The 24,549-nt window shown below is 38.1% G+C and overlaps 1 protein-coding gene across 2 annotated transcripts in view; it reads right to left on the minus strand.

Moving 5' to 3' along the window:
* Nucleotides 1–227: 227 nt before the first annotated feature.
* ftsj3.L (FtsJ RNA methyltransferase homolog 3 L homeolog) overlaps nt 228–24,549 on the minus strand; it is a 97,068-nt gene continuing 72,746 nt past the window's right edge. For both annotated transcript variants that reach the window (XM_018225548.2, XM_041568993.1), the window contains 7 exons: nt 24,143–24,224; nt 23,813–24,047; nt 23,634–23,728; nt 18,031–18,133; nt 17,760–17,943; nt 10,879–10,973; nt 228–605 (listed from right to left, as the gene is read on the minus strand). In XM_018225548.2, coding sequence (XP_018081037.1) covers nt 431–605; nt 10,879–10,973; nt 17,760–17,943; nt 18,031–18,133; nt 23,634–23,728; nt 23,813–24,047; nt 24,143–24,224 — 969 coding nt within the window. In that variant the 3' untranslated portion in view covers nt 228–430. The remainder of the gene's footprint in view (nt 606–10,878; nt 10,974–17,759; nt 17,944–18,030; nt 18,134–23,633; nt 23,729–23,812; nt 24,048–24,142; nt 24,225–24,549) is intronic.

Raw genomic sequence — 24,549 nt, forward strand, 5'->3', positions numbered from 1 at the left:
AATAAGCATTAAATTAATGGTTATCAACTTCAGATAATCTTCCAGTAGTGAAATGCGGAGTTTTTTTTTTAGAGAAGCTGCTTGACGTGGCATCAATGAAATCAATAAAAAAATCATAGTTTTGGCTCTCAGAACATTAGAACATAGAACCTCCAAAATATAATGAGCATTTTAAACATGTAGTATTGTATGTGCAGGTGTCGTTATAAATACATGGAAATATGACGATGAGCTTATACTGTCTTTATTAAGCCAGATGCACAAAATGATGCACAAAACATAGTACAGGCCAAAAAAAGGTAGGGGCTATAGTTATATGTCCTTGCCTCTGCTATCTTGTACTGTTTGATATTACAAAGTCATCAGTAAATTTTCAACAATTAAATAAGACAGCAAAAAGGGTAAAGCAAGCACTAATTTAATCCCTGTATTAATTCACTTTTTTTTTTCGTTGACTTCTCATGTCCTTTTTCATTCTTCCATCTACCACCTTGAAATGGCCTTTAATTCCAGCTGGCCGACGAACCTTTCGCCCAACTCTTTTCTTGGCCACCAAATAAGTAACTTGAGGCTTCTCTTTACCAAGGACACCTTTTCTGTATATACTGCCAAAAAACAAAACAATAGTTATTTAGTTTTAAATATTTACCATCCTCAAAACAACCCAATATGCCATTTACCGATAACCAAAGTCTGATTTTTCATCAGATCTATATTAGAAGGAACATCTGCAGATATTAACTTAGGTTTGACACATCCATTGAGTTCAACATTTTACATCAATATAAAACCAGTCTACCTGCTTGCTGATCCAGAGGAAGGAAAAAACCCCAAATGAATCCCTTTCAAATTTTTGGGTGAAAACTCCTCCCTATTTTTAACATCCCAGGAGCATGACTTTATATTTATCAACACTGAATCTTATCTGCCACTTAGCCACCAAGATTGCCACTTTATTAAAATCCTGATGCAAGAATGCCACAGCCTGAGGCATCTCCTGCGATGCCACCCCCTCTTGCCCCCAGCACTTACATTTTCCTGCGCAGGAGGGGGTTCGAAAAGGGGGTGCATTGATACTGCAGAGAGTGCAATTGTGCCCTCTTGCAGTAGAAAGCTGAATATCAGGTCTAAAAAAATGAAAATTTAGATATTAAAGGTATCAGGAGCGGCTTTTTTGCTGCCTCTGGTAACCTGGTTGGTGTCTGAGTTTTTTTAGCTTGCCTAATTGGCTCAGCAGCTCTGATATCCTGGATGGGAATAATTGGGTTGCATAGTATTGAGTCATCTGCAAAACTTGCTTACACAAAGTAATTAAAGAACAAACTAAATAAAAGTGGGCACAATACAGAACCCCGTGGGACGCCACTAAGAATCTGATTTCAATGTAGAGATGTAGTACTGACAACCACTCTCTGTACACTATTCTTTAGCCAATTTCCTATCTATGCACAATCAATCCATGTAATAAATTAATAAAAGGAATGCAGCTTGCAGAACAAAGATGTGAGCAGTAGAATAAAAAAAATTACACTGCAAAAATGTAATGTTTAGTACTAAATAACCCACTAATATTTCTACAGTTCCTTCAGTTTACTTGCACACCTGTATTAATAAATTACATTTATTGAAAAATAATATTTTAAATAAAAGTAGGTACCACAAACACTGTGAAGCTTGAATAGTGTCAGTTAAATTAAAAACAGTCCATCCAAGTCCACCCAATGTTAATTTACCTTGCTCCATACTGCACACTGCACAAATACACTAAATACAATATTTATTTCAATTTGCTTGACATTTCGGAACTGTAAAAAGTCCCTTTTTCAAAAGCACTAGAATACATTTGAGACAAAAAATGCAACAGATTTATATGTTCAACAGGAGGAGGCCCAACACAAGGTGCTCTAGGTAAGTCCACATACCCATAATGAGTGAATTAACAATAATTTCCCATAATGTGAAGGGATTAAATTCTCCAACAAAGCGATCCATAACAGCTAAATATTACCGTAATCTTAAAGCAGACATCATAGCAGTTCAGGAAATTAACCTTGCAGAAGGCTATTCATTTCCATATTTCCATAAGCAATATGCCCAAGTGTATCAGTCAGTCCAAACGCAGAGGAGTGGCTTTCAACATCGGTACAGTCCGAGGGTAGGGGCACAATGGGCGGCATGGCACACGCGGCACTTCGTATTCCGAAGTCGCCCGAAGCTGCCTCATGAGGAAACTTCGGGCGACTACGGAATACAGAGCATCATGTGTGCAATGCCGCAGGCGACTTTTCATTATAGCCGGTGCAAGACAGCGGAAGGCGTTCGGGGAGATTGACATCTCCCTGAATTGCCCAGTGTGACCCGACCCTTAGGATTTCAAGTGACTAAAACTGTAAAAGATACCAATAGCCAATATATTATATTACAGGGTACTTTGCTAGGTAAACAGTATACTCTAGTTAATGTTTATGCTCCTTCTGAAAACCAAAAGGCTTTCTTGCACTCAATGTTTACTCAGGTAGACAAACTAGCACAGGGTACGGTCATAATAATGGGTGACTTTAACATGGTAATGTTTATTACCCTAGATAAAACACCATCATCATGACTATACACTCACAAACCACCAGCAACCCTTACAAAATCTCTCAAATCATTGGCTTTGGTCGACGCCTGGCGTACCATAAACTCTACCACTAGAAACTACACCATTTTTTCCCCACCCACACAAAGTTTCTTCCCATATAGATTATTCACCCAAAATTATATGCTCTCACACATTGAGGACGCAACAATACATCCTATTACATGGTCCAACCATGCTGCTATAGCAATAACAGTGAAATACCAACTGAACTTAGGCCCCAGAAACAGTTGGCGACTAAACAAATCGCTTCTATCCATCCCATACATTACTGCACAAATAGCTAATGAATTGGAAGAATTTTTCCCTCATAAAGCTTGACCCAGCTTTATCAATGAGCATTATATAGGCAGCTCATAAAGCAACGCTGAGAGGCTCCTTTATAAAACTGGGATCTACACATAAAAAATACGCCAACAAAAAACAACGGAACCGACTACAGAATTGAATCGAATTGAATAAATTGGTAGGGAAGTTTGGGGTTTAGTGATAAAGTTCTCTCACATTTCCGGCCTAGCAGTAAGCATTACTAAATCTCAGGCAATGCCATTAAATACCCCCAAACATGTTGTCAAGCTCCTAAAATTAAACTTTCCATTTACCTGGAAACACTCTTACATAGTATATCTTAACACTACACCATCTTATGTAACACCCTATAAAATGAACTACCCTAAAATGATCATAAAACTAGCTAAAGACTTAGAAGAATGGTCGAGATATGCAATATTGTGGTTTGGGAGAATCCATGCAGTTAAAACGACCTTAGTGCGCAGAATATTATATAAATTTCGGACGTTGCCAGTAATGGTCAAAACAAAAGATATTACTTTTCTCCAAAGCAAAATAAATACATTAATTTGGTCAAATAAACCACCACGTATAAAAAAACGCACCATGTATAGACACCCTATAAACGGGGGGGAATAGGGCTTCCAAACTTACACATGTACTATAAAGCTGCAAGACTTTCTCAGACCACTCAATGACACACCACATTCGGAAAACCACTGGGTACATCAAGAAGCACTAATGGCACACCCTACTGACCTGACTTATCTATGGAAGGATGAAAAGCAGATTAAATAGATCCCGATGTCTGGATTGGTTTTAAAACATACCATATACACATGGCTGAACAGCATAGACAAATTCCAATCAGCAGAGATCAAAAGCACTCTTATACTAATACATAACAACCCACTTTTTCTCCCCAGTTAAGCAACTCCTACTTTTCAGTGGTGGAAAGACAACTGTATCAATAGGATACAAGACATGCTTCTTTCCACAGGCATCAAATCTCTGCAGTATATGCAATTTACAAAAAAATTACCTGATACAGAAATGTATAGATATGTCCAACTTAATAATTTTATTAAGTCAATAGATATTTCCTTTAAAAACCGACCACCAACATTGTTAGAAACATGCTCCCAACGAACAGGAAAATTTAAGGGAACCCTCTCTCTATTATATAAACAACTGATATTGTTAGGTACGGAAGATCCTCTGAAATACATGATTGACTGGGAGGCAGATATAGGAAAAGCAATGTCTCAATAAGAATGGAACATAATCTGGAAAACTGTTTCAAAAATCTCTCCAAATACCGCCAGCATATAAGGTCATGATGTGATGGCACAACACCCCAACAAGGAAAAACAGATACGATCCTTCAGCCCCTAGTTCGGGTTATTCGAGGGTGTACAGAAATCGGTGACTATATACACATATGGAGGACATGCCCAAAAGCAGTGACGTATTGGAAAGAAATTTTCCAAATAATAGGGAGAGTTTTTAATAAATCCATCACCCTGGATGTTCAGACTGCATTATTAGCTATTCCTTCCAAAGAGTTCACAAAAACTCAAAATATACTAATGGGACAAATCTTAGCTGTGGCAAAACAACAGTTACAAACATCCATAGATGTTACGGAATAGAAGAAAAAATCAGTCTGACACAAAACCTGTTATATGGACAGCTTTACTCGAGGACAAAATAGAGAAACTTACTGAAATTTGGACAACCTGGAATACATACAAAGAATCATAAGAGAGTGGTAATAAGAATGGTAAAAAATAAAAGAAAATTATGGTTGATAAGCAAACGTACAGGCAAGATATTTACAAATATGCTATTTCTTTTCATCCTGTGCATTTCCCCATACTAACATCCCCTTCCCCTTAAAAAAAACATTGAATTGTAAAAAAACCCATAACATTGTATTGACATTATCCTATGAAAAGCATAAATAAAAGATATAAACAAACCTTCACCCCTGCCCCCTGCATATCATGCCATTACCTTTTTTCTAAAAAAAACCAAAAAACATAACTAAAACATGTGTTGCACACGCCCCTCCTGTATTAGAGACACTGTCTCCTATGGTGCTCTAAGAGTCAGCCTGCTCTATACATGATAGTTCAGAGCTGTCCTCCCCAGCATCTTCACCCAAAATGGCAAATATGTTGCTTTGGACAAGATGTGGACCAGCCCCCCAGCTCCCTTTTTAACAGTTACAAACTTGCCTCCTTCATTAGCCTCCACTGCCCCTTCTCCATCCCCACTGCACTGGCCTCTGCCAGTGGTCCCTCTGAGATTCAGAACGGAGATTAACTGGTCCCTGCATTGTTCACACCTCATATACAGGCTGTAAAAGCACTGCATTGTTCACACCCTTCATATCCTGCACTGTTCAGATCTCAGACTGTATGTGCCAGCATTATTCACCTGTTAAAACCTGTAAGAGCAGTACTGGGATTGTGTTACTGTACTTATTATAGTACATAGTGTTTATCTTAGAGTGGTCATAATCCTATCAGGAACATGCAAGTAACTACTTGCATGTTCCTGATAGGTCTCCTGCCTGCGTGTTCCATGTTTTGCTTGCTCTGCTCGCATGTGCCATACACACTCTGTGTGTGCTTCACTCTGTGTGCCTAACTCTGCCTGTGGGAGGTGAGCCTGGTGGGAGTTTGTTAGCATATGAAAATACTTGTTAGAGAGTCCCCAAGGTGTTAATTACATACAGGGGGTTGTTGTGTTAACCACAGGGGAGGGAGGGATATGGATTTAAGATATGACAAACTTTTTTCACGTATGAATGATGAGTGGGCATCAACTATTTGTTTTTTTGGTGTGCTACCACCATTCATGTGCATATGGTCTTAAAAATTCTTGGTGTGGTTTAAAGTGGGTGTGTTTTAAAAAGGTAACGGGTCAACACTGGCTTCCATTATAGGCCCTCCACGACATTGGCCAGGAAAACAGAAGTTGGACAGAACTTATGTAGTTCATAATCAGCAATAAAATGTGCTTAAAAAAGCAAAAACAGCTTCATTTATAAATGTCAATGCTCAGTTTTTTTCACAAAAAAAAAATCACAATATATTATTTAATTTGCACATACTGCACAAGCTGATAAATACAACACATCTATTTAAAATGTATAGCAATTCTACATTAAAATTAAAAAACTAAAACAGGACATGAAAATTAAGTCAAGCTATAATTTCACAGATGTCAGTTTTGTTTGTAGGGCCAGTGATATAAACCATAAATAGTCCATTATGATTTGCTTGCTTAATTGAACAAATGTGTATAATTATGTGTTGTAACTATTTTGTGTTTATATTTGCATATAGACACAGTGGTTCACACCCACATGAATATGAATTTAAAAACTGTACTGTCATAGGAAGACATTTTTATAAAACACATTGGTTCAGTGGTTGAATTAAATTTTTTAAAATTTAAGTCATTTTCTTATTTCTCAAGTCCCCTCAGCCTTGTGACAGGCTCCGATAGGCTTCAGTCTTTCTTTACTGCTGCATTGCAAGTTGTAACCCCGACACCCCTAGTAACCTTTGTATATTAACTTTCTAGTAAATAAAAATTAAACCTCAAGAATTAACTAGTCCTAAGTTTGCAATGCTATAATTTAATAAGTTAGCCAATAAAGGGATCACCTACTCTATACTTTCTGGTTTTGATGTACGGCTAACACTTTACAATACTTTGCTACCTCATGAGGGACTGAGGTACCTAAACAGATAGGAGCTTCAAGTGTAAGCTGATACCACTGCACTGCTTTGGGCGTGTATAATTATGTGGTGTAACTATTTTATGTTTATATTTGCATACAGACACAGTGGCTCACACCCACATGCATATGAAATTAAAAACTGTACTGTCATAGGAAGACATTTTTATAAAACACATTGGTTAATAGTGGATGAATTTAATTTTTTAAAATTGAAGCCATTTTCTTAATGCTCAAGTCCCCTCAACCTGGTGACAGGCTCTGATAGGCTTCAGTCTTTCTTTACGGCTGCATTGCAAGTTGTAACCCCCCACCCCTAGTAAACTTTTTATATTAACTTTCTAGTAAATAAAAATGTTATGCCTGCAGCATTGTTTTATTGTGTGTATTGCATCACCTTGTGGGGGTTGTGGGTGCACACCTGAGGCCAATTTCAAAATGTTTCATTTTTTTTGTTACAAAGTTATGATCATAATATTGATAAGCCACCATACCACGTCAAAGTAAAACCCCACATGGTGGTCCCCAACTTATTAACCTCTAATCATAGTAAAAAGGGAATTTTACCTCTCTGTTTAGTAACAATTCTTTATGTAAACATCTCCTGTGCCTTGGTTTCAAACTGTGTGCTAAATCCTCCCCCGCCAACTGCTGAGCAGCTTTTAAGAGGGAGAGACTGCCTAAACCAACGCTCATTTCAGAAAAAAAGTAGTAATGTGGTGTAATTAAAAACAAGGCCTCAGGTGTGCACCCACAACCCCCCATTTTTGTATTTGTATTGTCTGAAATGTCTTTCTTAGGCCACCATACCCTTCCCATATGACCCTGTGTAATATCAGGAAATGATCACTCTAGCTGCCATTTTCATAGTGTTCACAGCTAGTATAACACCATAGCACTACCCCATCCAGCCTCATGGTAGCATCGTTGGTAGGTATTACTTATTTCCCAAGCCTATCTATAAAGGCAGTTATTTACCTGTTTTGTACATTTCTATGCAAGTTTATATATAGCTACCTCATGGCCCTGCTATACAGTATATGTTTCTCCTCCCTTTTAATTTCCATATGCTACACAGTGTTTGTGTATTTATATATAATTCACAAAAGCCATGAATATCTTGTAAATTATATCCTTCTAAACGGTGAGTTCTGATTTCTGTCACATGACTCACTGAAACATGTGTATTATAATAAAGTACCCCCTGTTGCAAAATACGAGGATATTAGAAGTTACATTAGAGTTCCATGACCTGTATAAAAACACTCAGCCTTCGGCCTCGGTTTTTTATAAGGTCATGAAACTCCTCGGGAACTTATAATGTCCTTATATTTTACAAGAGGGGGTACATTATTCACTATATATTATGTTATATTTTACAGCTTTCTAAGCACTGAAGCTTAATAAATCTGTGTCAGTGGATTAATAAAGGAAGGAGTTTAGCTGCCTGTCAAACTACACACTGCCCCAGGGTATCACGTAGTGAGGACAGAACAAAAATGTAATAAAAATTAAACCTCAAAATCTAACTAGTCCTAAGCTTGCATGCTATAATTTAATAAGTTAGCTAATAAAGGTATCAATTACTCTATATTTTCTGGTTTTGATGTACAGCTAACACTTTACAACACTCTGCTACCTCATGAGGGACTGAGGTACCTGAAGCTTCAAGGTACTGAGGTACCAGAGCTTCAAGTTTCTAAGCTGATACCATGGCACTGCTTTGGGCTAATAGCACGTGTTGGTGAAATCATATTATGAGAGAATGGCTTCAAATACATTCACATGATTCAAATGACACAGGTAAGGTGCCATGCAAAAGTATTTTCAGATGTTTTGTCCAGGGCTGTGGAGTCAGTACATAAATCCTACCTCCGACTCCTCTAGTTTTAATATACTAATGTATTTGCCATGTTGATTGAAAGATCATAACATACAACCCCTTTTATATTTAGCAGAAAGTGTACTTTCCAAAAATATATGGTTTTGGGGGGGGGGGGGGGTAAATATATTTCTGTGTTTTCACCCCACAAAAAATATAGTCAATGCGTTGATTTTTCATTAGCTGAAGTGACCTACAAGACTATTTATATATGTTAACCTAATTTTGGGGCCTCTAAATGCCAGATACTTTGGTAAACCTATGCACAAACTGTGTAGAGGACTCCTATAATCATATTTAGGGTGCTTTTTCTTGGTACCGCATACAATGTGGGAGATGCGGAGCAGCAAAATAAAATATTTGAAGTGATTTTTCAGAATTTTAATATATTTTTATAAAAAACGCTACTGTCAGACAAACTTTGATGTTTGGTAGTTAGGAGTGGCGAGATACATAGTGAGAGATACATAGTTACCCATTTTGGAATCAGCAGAATTCTTTTTAAAAATATATGATTTTCTGGGGTAAACCTACTGTTTCAGGATTTTTTGGCCTATTTCTACCTAAGTGCTTTCAAAATTCGGTTATATACTGCCAGGAGTTTGCTGTACAGAAGTCATAAATCTCCCTAAAACTATACATATCTGGTATCGGCACATTGAAAGACAGCAATTTTTCTCTTTTTTTGGTATTTAGCGCTATAAATCTTTTTTCAGAGGTGAAAATAGATGAAAACTCAGGCATATTTATAAAGCTCAGATTCTCCCGAAAAAAAAAAAAGTATAGTTTTCATAGGTAAACTAAAGGTTTTCCCTCAGAAAATGCCCCTAAATTGAGAGAGCACAAAATGTTTCAAAAACGTCTGTAAATGAAATGCGAAATTCTGCGGGCACTTAAAGGGTTAACGTTTAAACAAACGACAAAAATGAAGATAATAGCACAGAGTGAAAAGTACGCAGTATGCTTTATTCTTACAGCATATAATGAATTATTATATGTGAAATTTATTACTATTTATATGTGAAATCATTTTATGTGACTATTATATGTGAAACAGAACATTGTAACTTATTGTATTTCTTTTTCATTACAATTTAAATTTATTAAGAGTCAGAACGTTTTTGCAGACTCCAACTCCAGGTACCCAAAATAACTTCAGACTCCACAGCTCTGGTTTTGTCACTAGCTTAAATGAACAATCTGAGGGGAAAACTAGATCATTGACAGTAGTATAAATAGACTACTTGCAACACATCACATTAGGAAAGCTCACAAATCCATTGAGAGGCCAGTCAAAATAAGAAATCAAATAAAAAATAAACGAAGAGATAAAATCGGATAAATGTATTACAAGCATATGGAGACTGGGACAACTTAGCTAGTACACCATTATATACCAAGAGTTATATTACATTTGCCTGTCCAAATTTCAAGGGTTGCCTTAAAATGTAACTACTCACATAAAGACAGTATCTGCCTACACCATAAAGCCAGCATTCTACATACATTTTCCCAGGCATCCATAGCACATGTCCAAGTATGTCCAAGTGAGGAAAAATAGAGTATGTCCAAGTGAGGAAAAATAGAAGGCAAGTAATGCCAGCACAGTTTTGTCCATGGGCAAATTTCTCTGAAAAGATGCACTGGCCTACTTGGCAATTTATTTCACTAACATTTTGGCACACCCAGTAACATAAGCTTACCTTGTCCACTACAAAAACATACAGGAAGGTTAAAGGAAAACTATACCCCCAAAACAATGTAGGTCTCTATAAAGAGATATTGCATAAAACAGCTCATATGTAAAACACTGCTTCATGTAAATAAACCATTTTAATAATAATATACTTCTTTAGTAGTATGAGCCATTGGGTAATCATAAATAGAAAATTGCCATATAAAAAAATAATGGATGCCCCCTGGGATCATAAGATTCACTGAGCGCACAAACATACCAAACAAACTATACTTGTTAGGTTACATGAGCCAATTAACTGACAGAGTTCTGTCTTTTGCTTCAACATTCCTTCCTGTTACAGTTAGAGCTGCACTATTTCTGGTCAGGTAATATCTGTGGCAGTACACAGACCATCACAAAATGGTGGTTCAAGGCAAGAGATATAAAAGGACAATATTTACTTAAGTATATATACCAGTTTGGTAAGATTCTTTAATATGCCACTTAATATGATATAAACTATCTGTTGCTTAAGTATTCATTTTGGGGGGTTTAGTTTTCCTTTAACAAATTCCTGAAAAAATTAAATATAGGGTGTCTGAAAACGATAAGGATAAAATAATGAGTCTCACCTACGAAGCTGTGCAGCTTTCTCTCTTTCGGATATATCACTGGTGTTAACCACTGCTTCAGCTTTTTTTTTCATTTGTTCCATCTTCTTGAGTGTCTGTAGATAGAAGTTTGAATGTGGATAACATGGAAATAAGACATAATAACTATTCAAGTGGACAGACGAGTGAGAGTTGCCTCTCTCCTATTACAGACAAAAACACAACACATTGCATTTTTGTATGCAAACCATGGAGGAGGCACTAGTTAGACACCTAGAAAAACAAAGTAAAATAACATAGCTCCCAATGAAGCACATTTACATAGAAAGCAAGCAATGATATTGCAACAGATTTACTAAAGGGCGAAGTGACAAACGTTAGCGAAAATGCGTGACGTCATTTCATTACTTCGCCGATATACTAATGGGCGCAAGCGTAACTTCGCTAGCGAAGGAGATAGACTGGCGGTAATTTGCTCCCACACGCCTGGTGAACTGTTGCGATGTGAGCGAAGTGGACGCTAGCACAAAGATGGCATTTGGTGAATCTACCCCTAAGTACTGCACTGAACAACTGAACCAGCTGAGATGAAAATCCAGTAACAGACAATCTCTAATGATTTTAAACTGTACAGTCTCTGTGTTACTGTAATCCTAAAGCTGAGAGCAATTGTTAGCAAACATAAATCTAATTTTTATGAGTGAGACTATAATCATAATGTATTCATAGAAAATGCATGCATAATACTCCAGAATTGAAAACATTCTTTTCAAAAGTAGTGCTTTGAGGGCTGTGGAGAGGCACTTTTTTTTTTTTTACACATGTGGTGAGCCTGCATGGTGGTGAATGGTGGTCAAGAGTTTTGGAAGATGGTTGTCTGCACACTAAAAGCTACCTTTAAACCCAATCCCTTATCCTTCCTCCTGTGTTTGCCCATTAAACTGCTGAAAGCTCTAGAGGCTATCAAACAGGCAACACATATACTAAAAGATGCAAAGATGCTTCAGGCAGCCAACCGGAAGAAAACTGAATTAGATCAATGGAAAGTAGCTTAACCATCAAGAACTTTACAATTAAACTGGCTACCCTCATCATATCTTCCACTTTGTCTCCCCCTCAAGCAGGGCCCTCTTCCTATTGTAACAATATGCACTTGTAATTATTAATCTATTCTAGTGACATAATTAATATTCTTGAATCCGTTAAAGTTAAAATCAAAAATAAATGCAGCAAATCGCAACTTTTTAAGGTGATTTTTAGAATTGTCATAAAAACTGCATACTTTAGGAAACCTTGCAGTATGGTAGTTTGGTTTAGAAAGAAATATGTACCCATTTTGGATTGACAGAATGTGTAGTTTCCAAAAATATATGGCTTTCTTTGGTCTTTGTGCTTTTAAGGGAGTCTTTTTTTGTGGATTTAAAGAAGTAGTTAATTTATTATCCTATTCAGTTCGAGAGCCAATAAATAGAGTTATTAAAAAAAATACAGTGCAGAGAGATAGTGAAGATTTAGATGAAACACAAACATGGAAGGAAAATTAATCTTACTCTAGGGGAGTATAAACACAAACCAAAGCTAAATCATGAGTTTACCCACACTGTAAAGTTCACTTGGACTAACCGACAATCTGCAGTTGACCAGCTACTACAAACAATAAAATCATTAATTTACACACACAAAAGGAAAAAACTACCAGCATTCAAATTCAGGCTGTGTAAATTCCTTTAAACACACTTTATAAAAATATTTTTCAGCCAAAATTTGTAAGCTCACATGCTAAGTCAGGCTCCTCATTTAAGGTGAGTCTTAAAGTGCCTACCATGTACAAAGCATTACGGTGCATTTAGAAATATTTAAACCCCTAGCAACAATGTATGTGCCTAGTTTCTTAACTATAGGCTGAGTGACAATTAGAAGTGAAGTTTGGCTACAATACAAAACATATTTTTGTTTACATTGTAGACACATTTTGCTTCTGGCTGCCACTGAGCCTATAGGAAAAGGATTCAGGAAAAGTGTATCTTAATTAATTAGCTGGGATTTAAAAGCATCCTTGCATCCTATAGTTTCTGAGAAAAGTGAAAATGGTCCTATCACTCAGTTGCACATAACACACCATGTTGCTGGGAGCTCAAAGAATGAAAACGCTCCTATGAACAATGACAAATAAGATTATTTACGCTACGATTGATCTCCTCTAGCACAAGTGACTAATTTACTTTAAATGCTTCCCCCGCGGCTAACATGGAAATCACTGCTGGGGAAACATTTGCGGTCAGAAGTTAGAAAAGTAACTGTGTATGTTTCCCCCAGCGGTACTGGATTAGAGTGTTGGAAGGTTTGTCCTCTTTTGTATATGCAAATAATCGCTGTATATTGTTTGTAGCAGCTGGTAAACGGCAGACTGTAGGTTATTCTGAGAGCTGTAAGTATTGCAAGTTATTTCTCCAAATGAGTGGGGCCGTGTTTGCCTCCACTTGTGCCAACCTTTTCATGGGTTGGTGGGAGTGGCTCAATGCCTTTATAGATGGAAATGCATTTTTTTGTAACATTGTTACTAGTGTCTGGTATGGGTACGAAAACTCCCATCAGTCTTTTGTAGAATATTGTAATGGTGCAGAGAAGGGTATAAAATTCACATTACGAGAATCATCCAACTGACATGCTGTTTTTAGATGTGATTTTTCTCTACATGATAGTAGGATGAACAGGACCTTCTATTGTGAAGCTATTACACATATTACACTTGTACCACAGAAGTTGAACAGCACTGGGCTAGGAGATGGAACTATATGCCGACAGCCAGGAGATTACATTTAGTGCATTAATTTATTTTTGTGCTTTAGTTTCTAAGAGGAATCTTTTTTTACATTTAATAAGAGGTTGTTGTTTTTCTGCTGGTAGAAAACAGCATTGTTTTTCTCATCCCCTCTGTTTGCTAATTAAGGGGGAGGAGTTTATCGGGTGAATTCTGACCAGGCTTAATGTTCCTTGGTTTGTTAACCTCAATAAATTTGTGACTGCACAGAGAGTTTTGCATGTGGATTAAGTGTTAAGCAATGTTAAAAACCTTAAAGGGCACCTATCACAGCCAAAATCAAACGCATTTTAACAATCTGACCAGTACAAGCTAAACACGTTTAATCAAACTACATATATAGTTTTTTGAAAAAACTGCAAGTTTTTTAAAAAAAGCCCTTACTTGTCAAATGGGTTCTTTCACTGAGGGAGTCCATACTGAGACTATAATATGCAAATTTCAGGAGCATGCTCAGATTGTAGCACTGCCTTGAGTATTCTACCCAGAATGCCTTGTTTTAGTAAACTCCTCCACTAGAAGTATCACGAGATTTCCCTATCTTGTCCCCTGCTGGTGATGTCATTATGCAAATGAAGGGCACACTAACTTCCAACAGGTGGCACCACTACTGAACAGCAGCTAAGAGAGGTGTGGCTAATTTGAAAATAGCTTAGAAGGGTTGATAAGCAACCAAGGAATATCAACTGAGCATGTGCGAGATTTCAGAGCTACATTTGGCTGGGAAGGTAGGAGGAGCCAGTGAAATCCAAGATGCCTGTCTCAGCTAGAACTGCAGTAGAGATAGGGGAGATCTTAAAGAAGGTATAGTGAGCTGATGATTTACATTATACAAACAATTCTAACTGTTTTAAAAATCGGATTTCTTGAACTTTCACATAGTGTATTTACTTAGTAAATGATTTTAGTGATGATTGGTGCCCTTTAAGGCGTTCAAAACCAAAATGGTGTTTGTGAGGAATCACACTCGGGAGAATGTAAGTATCCAGTGTACGCTGAAGATGCTGCAGAGGACAGCTCAGAATTGGCGTGTATGGAGCAGGCTGACTCTCGGAGTACCCCGCCAGGCAGTGTCTCTAATATGGGCGGTGGGGGAAGTGCAAAGAAGGATAGGCAGGTCTTATAGGTGGTTCAATTATTAGAAAGGTGGATAGGGTAATCTGCCGTAAGGACCCTTCATGCTGTAAAGTCTGCTGCTTGCCTGGTGCTAGGATTCAGCATGTGGTGGAACGAGTGGACAGATTATTGGGAGGGGCTGGGGAAGACCCAGTAGTCTTGTTACACATAGGTACCAATGACAAAGTTAGATGAGGTGGTAAAGTCCTCAAGAATGATTTAAAAAAAAAAACTAGATGCAAAGATGAGGGTGAGGTCTTCCAAGGTAATTTTCTCAGAGATATTACCTGTGCCACAGGCAATGCTAAAATGACAGCGGGAGCATAATGTGTGGCTGAGAGATTGGTGTAGGGAGGTGGGTTTTGGGTATTTGGAGAACTGGGCTGATTTATCAATCTTTGCCAGGGATGAGCTACACCTCAATGATGATGGTGCAGTGGTTTTAGGGGAGAAGATGGCTAAAAGGATGGAGGAGGTTTTAAACTAGGCATGAGGGGGAGATTTGGTTGATTGTACTGTTAAGGACAAGGAGGACAACATATCATGTTCAATATGGCAAAGAAATTAGTCCAGCACCCGCAGTTTTGAATAAAACAGCATTTATTGGTGCAAGGACATTACAGCAACGTTTCAGACCATATGGTCTTTGATCAGCTTGATAAAAGACCATATGGTCTGAAACGTTGCTGTAATGCCCTTGCACCAGTAAAGGCTGTTTTATTCAAAACTGCGGGTGCTGGACTAATTTCTTTGCCAGTATTGCTAGTGGAAAGTGGCCATTGGAGGACCTGCACCCATCCAAGGAAGAAAGTGGAAGTCGTGCTGACTACTAGTCTGCTGATATGTTCAATATGGTACAAATATTAAAAATGCATGTTTGAAAATGCAAGGAGTCTGACTGGTAAAATGGGAGAGCTGGAGGTGCTGAAAACATGACAATGTGTCACATGAGATGTTAGAAAATGAGGGGGCTGAAGTCTTATGGGTGGAGCTCTTCACTGATTGTGAAGAGTCCAGCAAATTAATTGTAGGAGTATGCTACTGTAAGTAAGGATGAGGCTAAGTTCTTGATGCAAATAGAAATGGCTGCTAGTTTGGGGAAAGTAATAATAATGGGGGATTTTAATTACCCAGGTGTTGACTGGAGCAACAGTACTGCCAGGGAAGAAGTTTTTAAACTTGTTGCATGACAATTTTATGGCACAAGTTGTTGAGGAGCCAACCAGAAAAAAATGCTATAATGGATCTAGTGATCTCTAATGACCTAGAACGTATTGCAAATGTGCAAGTAATTGAACCCCTGGATAAAAGTGATCATAATGTGATCTTGTTTAATGTGTGGTGCAAAAAAAATATACAATGGGGCAACAAAAACCCTGAATTTCAGAAAAGCTCAATTTAGTGCCTTGAGGGCTGCCCTTCAGAGCATAGATTGGGGCATTATGTTTTCAGCTAAAAACACAGAACAGAAATAGTTGTCACTTAAAAAGATATTCAATCGTTACTGTTCTTTTTTCATTTCATTTTTTCCTTTTTTCTAGTTACTGTTTATTTTACTGTTCTGATTTTCTCAGATTCACTTTCATCTGGTATGGTACCTATGGATTGGAGGAAGGTTGATGTCATCCCAATATTTTAAAAGGGATTCGATTTTAGCATGGCAATTATAGGCCAGTTAGTTTGACATACGTGGTGGGCAAATTAATTGAAGGCTTGTTAAGGGATCACATTCAAAATTTTGTCTTAGTGAATGTCATTATGAGCAGTAAGGCTTTATGAAGGATGTCAGGAGCTGGGGTTATTTGATTTACTCCTCCTGCCGGCTCAGATTTGGACGCATTCTTTTGCTGCTGCTTTGTTTCAGCTGCCTTGACAGTGACGGAGTGGGCACAGGGTCGGCAGTCAGGGCTGCATTCCTGGAGCGGAGGAGCGGAAGACATTGCCTTCCTACTGCTGCTGGATGAAGAAGAGCTGGAGAAGGCGATCGGGCAGAGGACACGCTGTCAGTGTATAGCCAGGAGGAGAAATTGAGCACTGCAGATGGATGGTCGCCCTTTTGCCGTTTATGAAGAGGACAGGAAGTGGAGTTTCTGTAAGTTTTTCTTAATAAAGGCTTTGCTATTTTAAATTTTAATTTGTGTTGCTGTTTTTTTTCATTGTATTCTAACAAATTTTTTTGTAAAAATTTTTGACGTTACTGGTCCTTTAAGAAGTGGTTGGATGGCTTTATAGCAATTGAGGAAAGAGAGTTACAAGTTGATCCAGGGACTAGTCTGATTGCCATCTTCAAGTCAGGAAGGATTTTTTTCACCCTCTGAGGCAAATTGGAGAGGCTTCAAATGGGTTTTTTGCCTTGCCCTGGATCAACTAGCAGTTAGGCAGGTTAAAATAGAGTTAAAAGTTTTAACTTGATGGATGCGTGTCTTTTTTCAACCTAACTTACTATGTTACTATCTCACTTTGTCAAAAATGGAAACAGCAAAACATTCTCACAGGGGGAATTACAAAATAGGATGAAATACCCAGAGACATGCTGATGAGTCTACCTAGAATGCTATATACTACCAACCCCTTCCCATAGACTTTATATATTTTTTTATGAGATATTCATTGACGGTGTTTGAAAACAACATAAAACTAAACCCAAACTGATGGTTCATAGCTGGAGTGCACAATGAGTTTAATCACTTGAACTAGAATGCTGAATACAAGCATGTAGCTATAGAGAAAACAATGGCTATGTTTAATTTGTCAACACATTGGGGTAATTTGCACCTGGGCAGTAACCCATAACAACTAAGCTATAGCCAGCTTCAGGTAGAACAGCAAAAGCAAACATCTGATTGGTTGCTATGGGTTACTGCCTAGGTGCTTATTTGCCCAGTGTTCATAAATTACTACCAATGTGTTAAACTAAAGATAGGCATATAGTATTTTGTGCTATAATGGTCAGTGATGTACTCACCCTTCTCTTTTTTCTTGCTTTTGCTTCAGCTACTTTTTTAATGGGACGAGCATTTAGTTCTCGTTGACGCTTTCGATAGTCTTCCATCATATGTCGATCAACAGGAACTTGAACAATCCTGTGCTTCCTCTCTTCTGACACAAACCAATCCGGGAGTTCATCCTCATCATCATTAAAATTACGTCTTTTTGGATGAAAGGACAGTGTAATACTTAAAATTGTGTACTTATTTAATTGCACTTACAAATTCAAGGATGACAAAACTACTAACCTATTGAAGGAACCATCAATTAGATCTCTTGTTGATTTCTTAGATGTAGCAATAACTGTTCCAAGAGCAAGGCCATCTGGGCCCACCACACGAGATCGTTTAACTTAAAATAAAACAGAAGAGATAAAAAGATTACAATGGGAATCAAAGTGATACATAATCACAAAATGAGAATCAGGTCTCATGGGAGTGCACTCATTCTCCAATAATGCCAAGATTAGCTTCCTTTACCCAAAACGAACGTCAAACTCCTGGTCTCTGCTCACTTTTGTACCTTTGTCAGCCGTCTTTGGAAAGGAGCCCTCAGGAGCTCAGACTCCAGGACTTAGCGTGAGAGGAGTAAGACGAGAGTTCTGAGCGAGCAAATGGGCCAGATCATAGTGGGTAGGAAGACAAGAAGAAACGCCAGCAGACTGGAGTATTGGCTATACAATAGCGCTGCAGTAAGGGAGAAATGATAAACCCAGGCAGATCACACACACATGGTCAATTCACAGGCAGGGGTCGGTCTAGCAGAGTTCAAGGAAATTCAAATGGGCAAGGTCAATTCAAGAAGAGTTAAAGTAAAGTCAGACAGGCAAGGGTCAATCCAGGCAGAAACAGGCTTACTAACAGGCTGCTTACTGGAAAAAGCAACTAAAAGCAGACAAATCAACACAAAATGAAAAATATTTATTATTAACTGTTATTTAAAAGTAAGGTTTGTATATTTAAGTACGTTGGTTTATTTTTTGTTTTTTTCTGTCTTGGGTGTTGAACAGCAAAGTTTGGTGTGCTATTGTGCTTACAGCAAGTTTGCTACAACCTGCTTTTACTTAACTTACAGTTAGTTTTAGGTGGGTGGGGTTTTAGTGCACCTGAACAGATTGTATAAATAGAACCCATGGGACTCCAGTGGAGTTTGCTCTAGTGGTTAGTTGCTCTTAAGTGTTTGCTCCTAAAATTGCCATTTTAGAGGCTCATGTTAGAACACAACAGCAGCAAATTGCAACACTGCTGTCCACAGCTGACAATCGTGAATGGAGTCTCTTGCTCACTGAGCAGGGCCTAGCTGCGTTAGATAGTTTGGGGGGAATAGAACAGCAGCAGAATGATGAGGTATTTAGCTGGATGACAGTTAGAAAATCTATTGTGGGCAAAAGGGAGGCTGCTCCAGGGTTTATACATCCCAACAGGCTCGCCAGATTGTGTGAAGAAGATGGGAGTGTGAATTCTGGATTGGCAATTTCTAGATGTGGCCGGGAGACCAGTTTCCCTAGAAGTGGTGGTTAGGAGAGCAGTCAGGCCTAAGCAGATGGTTGTGTGGATTCGATTATAAGGAAAGTGGATAGGATAATCTGTCGTCCGGATTGCTACAAACAGTTTGCAGTCTTCCTGGTGCCAGGGTTCGACATGTCCTTTGCTTTTTAACTTTAAATGACCTGGAGGAGGGCATTGAAAGTACGGTTTCTATTTTTGCTGCTGATACAAAATGGTGCAGAACTATAGGTTCTATGCAGGATGCTGCCACTTTGCAACTGGGCAGCAAAATGGAAAATTAGGTTTAATGTTGATAAATGCAAGGTTATGCACCATAGCAAAAATAATATAAATGCAAGTTACACACTAAATGGCAGCGTGTTGAGAATTTCCTAAACGCTGAAGGATCTAAGGGTTGTTGTAGATAATAAGTATTACAGAAAACTGCCGGGTCATGTTTTAATGGCTGATTCTGTAAATGCTTTTAAGAGTGGCTTGGATGATTTCTTGGACAGACATAAATTCTATAGTTAGTATAGGTATGGGTATATATATATATATATATATATATATATATATATATATATATATATATATATATATATATAATTTATGTGAGGGTGTGGAGGGGTGTATGTATGGATGCTGTCTTTATTTGGAGGGGTTGGACTTGATGGCCTTTTTTCAACCCAATTTAACTACAGTATGTAACTATGTAAGAAATACTATAGAAAAACACATCCAAGAACTATGAAATATAGACCTACAACAGGCACTGAAGCTCTGCTAGAAACTGGTTTAAATATTACAATTTCACGGTGTGACAAGGTGACACCATGGGGTTGAAACATTATGTCCTTGTCAAGTTACGGACTAGAAGAAGAAGCAAAGGTCAAACGCACACGGAGGCTGCAGGCATCCCCCCCTAGACAATCAATTAATTAATATTACACATTAAAGGCTCAAGTGAAAGATTAGCACAATGTATACTGAGACTCATAGAAAACCAACTAACACAATTCTGCCTCAGTGGGATGTGTGATGGATTGAAGTAACTAGCTAATCTTGTAAAGTTTGTTACAGGACATTGATAAAATTCTCTGTGTGTCTGCGCACAGGCCTGTGCTTACATGAAAGCTAAGAAACAGATACAGCAACAACTGTTGCAGATAATGCTTGAAACTGGCAAAACAATAACTAATTTCTTTCTTTCGTCACCTTAAGTGATGTTACTATGAATCACTAGTCAATGAGTTTAGTTAGTGTTTGCAGAGACATGTATATGGAGTAACAAGTAATGGAACAATAAGCCCTCTCAGCTACATGCATTCACAGAAATACTGGCAAGAGATCAGAAAGGCATACTGACTACCAGATCCAAAACAGCACTAATAAAAACCACATATTTCAGGTCCAGGAACAACAGCAGCAAAAAAGTTGACACAATTAGTGAGAATGGCAGCTGACAAAATTGCCAGGAAGTAGTCCCTTCCCCCTAATCACACACTCTTCCAGCACAACCAGCGGCGTTTCAGGGGCTGATGCCTCCCCCCCATGGATTCAATTTTTAGTGTTGGGGGGGCGCATCACTAGTATAGTGAGCGATATTGTGCTCACTGCACTAGCAGAGCTGAGCTGAATTTCCATGTTAAAATCTTGGCAGGAGCGGCCCTTCGTACAACCTCTCCCAACAGAGGAACCAACAGAAAACCCCTGTATTGTTTTAAATAACCACTTTGCATTAGTCAGTAAAATTATGAAATAAAAATAAATTATATTTATATAAAAAGCATGATGCACAGAAATTTTGGAAGAGAATGGGAAAAGCTGAAACAGGAGTAGGGAAGCTACAGAACACCACAAATTAACCAACTGCGAGGTAGAAAAGCAGATAGCTTATATGAGTTATAGGACTTAGTGAATGGACTAAGGCCCAGTAATATTCAAATCCTTGGGTTTTTTGAAAAAGCAGAGGGCAAGGCTACAGAACAATTCTAGAAAAATGGCAGATTGCAAAGTCCTACCATCTTAAATTGAATCCGAGAAAGCCCTGCAATTATGGCTGTAAAGTCACATAGCTAATCTTTTATTATTAGTGTTTTTTGAATTATTTAGCTTTTTATTCAGCAGCTCACCAGCTTGCAGTTTCAACAGTCTAGTTGCTAGGCTCTAAATTACCCTAGCAATTATGCATTGGTTAGAATAAGGGAGTGGAAAATGAATAGGGGAGGGTCTGAATAGAAAGATGAGTAATAAAAAGTAGCAATAACCATCAATTTGTAGAGCATTTGTTTTTAGATGGAGTCAGTGACCCCATTTGAAAGCTTTAAAGAGTCAAAAGCAGAAGGCAGAAAAGCAGATTGGTCTTCATTGTTTTTTATAGTTTCTGAATTATTTATTCAGAAACTATAAAAAACAATGAAGACCAATTGAAAAGTTTCTTAGAATTAACCATTCTATAATATACCAAAAGTTAACTTAAAGGTGAACCACCCTTCTCTGAACTACATAGCACAAAGTCACAGGTTTTGAAGGGACTGATACACGAATATCTGACCAAAGATATGGTCATACTGCTTAATTACCAGGTAAAGAAGCATGAGTTGGTTAAAGCAAAATATGCTACCAATGGAGCTGTTTAAAAGATATGCTAAATACATTATTCCCATTTTCACAAAACTATATAATGGGGTGTTTGCTGGGAAAAAAATCGTCCAAACGAACAAGAGAGGTAGGCAGTCCTAAACCGTAGGGCTTGTGCTGAACGCACTTTTTTCTTATTGCTCACATCACGGAAAAACTAACGTTTCCTCCAATTGGCTGGGGGATTTGGCTTGCTCAGCTGCCATATTAGAAAAAGGTAAGGATATCAGAAAAACGTAGAGTAATTGTGCAAATGACACCTAATGTAAAGTGCAACTAATGTACCCTGGAACCGGGTTCTTATCCTGTAGGGGAGGTTGATGCACTGATTTGGTGATGCGAAGTCGCAAGAGAGAAGAAAAAAACGGCAAGTGTGACAGGAACTTCCTGTACCCACTAGGATTGCATGGGATATGTTGGCTTTGGGTCCAACCAATATGGCTGCTGACACAAGTTTTTGCCCACCATTGCACCCTTGGTGTATGAGGTGGACCTATGAGCGCTGAAGCATACTTATAGACCAGCCACTAGATAGACACCCGTAAAGCATGCTGTAGCTAGCTAGTTTTTAGTATGAGTGAGGGAAAACCAACAAAGGAGTTAATGGGGGGAAGAGAAGGATGGGGGGGGGGTCACTTCCTCTTGTCAGTTTTTTTTAAAACAATTCTGCCTCTTGAATATTTTGCTGAATAAAGTAGAATTTTGTCAATATTGTGTGTATGTGATAAAATGTTTTAAAGTTCAACTCAACTGGTGGCCCATAACTAGCACTTTACAAATACAAAAGGTGGTAAGGACCAATGTGAACATACAGAATGTGGGTCAATATGCTTCTATACCTTAGGGCAGCTGGGGTTTAATAGCTAAAATGATCAGGAAAAGAGCTGCAATGGGAAGAGCAATAATACAGATCTCATTACGAAACCAAGTGCAACATGCCATATTTTTTACCTAGTACTGCAGTGTTATTGTCAAATTTTTTTAATTTTCTTTTTCAACAAACAAGTAAAATTTATTTACATTTAAAATTGCCAAGTTTATGCTTCCATTTATTTAACAAATCAATTTTGTGAATAGTCATTGTCAAGTCAGTGAGAGGGAGGGGAAGGTGAGTTGTCATAAAGTCACACTGCCATCAACATCAAAGAACCTTAATCCAAGACCAGAGCTCTGCTCCCTGGCGTACGCACTAAGTTTTTGTGCGATTTCAATTCTGTTACCTCCCATTTGTGCCCGGTAGTTCAGCTCGGTTATACCGATAATATCACAGGTGATATAGCCCCAGTTGAGGATATCAGGATGTTAGGGTGGTTTTTAGACTGAGCTCTGCCTGCTCTCTTAGGCTGCCATGCCACGCCCCCCGTAGTGTGCTGTTTTTCAACATGGACACAAATTTGAGTCTGCATTGGTTATTTACATAAATTGCAGTGACATAAAATGCTATTCGTTAGCACATGTTTAATAACAGGGCTTCCTTGTGCCTGTGCACACTGTGCTTTGCCCCCTTGCACCTAATAAACAAGACAAATAAAACTGGCATTTTGGCAAAAAAAAATGTAAGAATCAAAGCATGTATTACCACCAATATATTTGTGAATATGATTTGGATAGATGCAGTTTTGCTCAAATTTTTTTCCCACTTACCACTGCACCTGATCATAAACGACCCACTGTATAGAAGCCAATACTTTTAAAAGCTAGTCTTGATGAAGACAACTTACCTGTACGTTCTATAGCAACTACTTCAAAATCTGCTTTATCTTCTTCTCCTTGCTCTTTCCTTTTTCCCGCACTTCTTTCCATAGTCTTGGCAATGCTGTGCAAAGTGGAAGAAAGTGCAAATTGGACTATATGTGCCAATTTCATACAGACAATTAGGTTTTTTTTTTTTTTAACTTACAACTCATCCTCGCTGTTGTCACTATCAGAGTTGCTTGAATCATTTTTCCCTGAAATATCTTTAGAGCACACTTTAGATGATGAGGTTTCTTCAGATCTTTGCATAAACTCTGTCACCTTTGCAGTGCTGCTGGTTATAGCCCCAGACTTTTCAACACATTTGGCTGCAGACGTGGCCAGGCCAAGTTGTAAAGGTTTATTTTTAATTCGATCTGGCATTTTCAGTGGGATTTTGCCTGAACAATTAGGCGAGACAGTTATCCATAAAATAAAACTGACAACTTAATTTTCTCACAGGTTCTTTCTACTCATATGTAAGTTGCCTACTCACCCATTTTATTTCCTTTCAAAAGTTGCATTTGCTTAATCTCCATATCTTCATCTGCACCAAGATCCAATGAAGAAAATATTCCCTGAGGAATAATAAATATCAAATAAATTAAACCTAGATACATACCTTCAGAATATGCTCCTCACAACCTGTATCCACACAACTTTCTGCTAGAGTGCATATTCCATATGGTTTATATAAATGCAGGTTGTAAACAACTATATGTGCTAAAAACACAATGATCTAGCAACAGAAGGGCTAAATTCCACAGATCCTGGTTTAGCCCCCTAATACTGATTTACTAGCCTATTTCAACAGGTTACCATGGAAATAAACACACAAAGGTAAACGGGAACTTGGGAAAACACTAACAGATAAGGACACTATAATTAGTTGGAAAGAGTCTA

The sequence above is a fragment of the Xenopus laevis genome, chromosome 7L, assembly GCF_017654675.1.
Source record: "Xenopus laevis strain J_2021 chromosome 7L, Xenopus_laevis_v10.1, whole genome shotgun sequence".
Classification (NCBI taxonomy): domain Eukaryota; kingdom Metazoa; phylum Chordata; class Amphibia; order Anura; family Pipidae; genus Xenopus; species Xenopus laevis.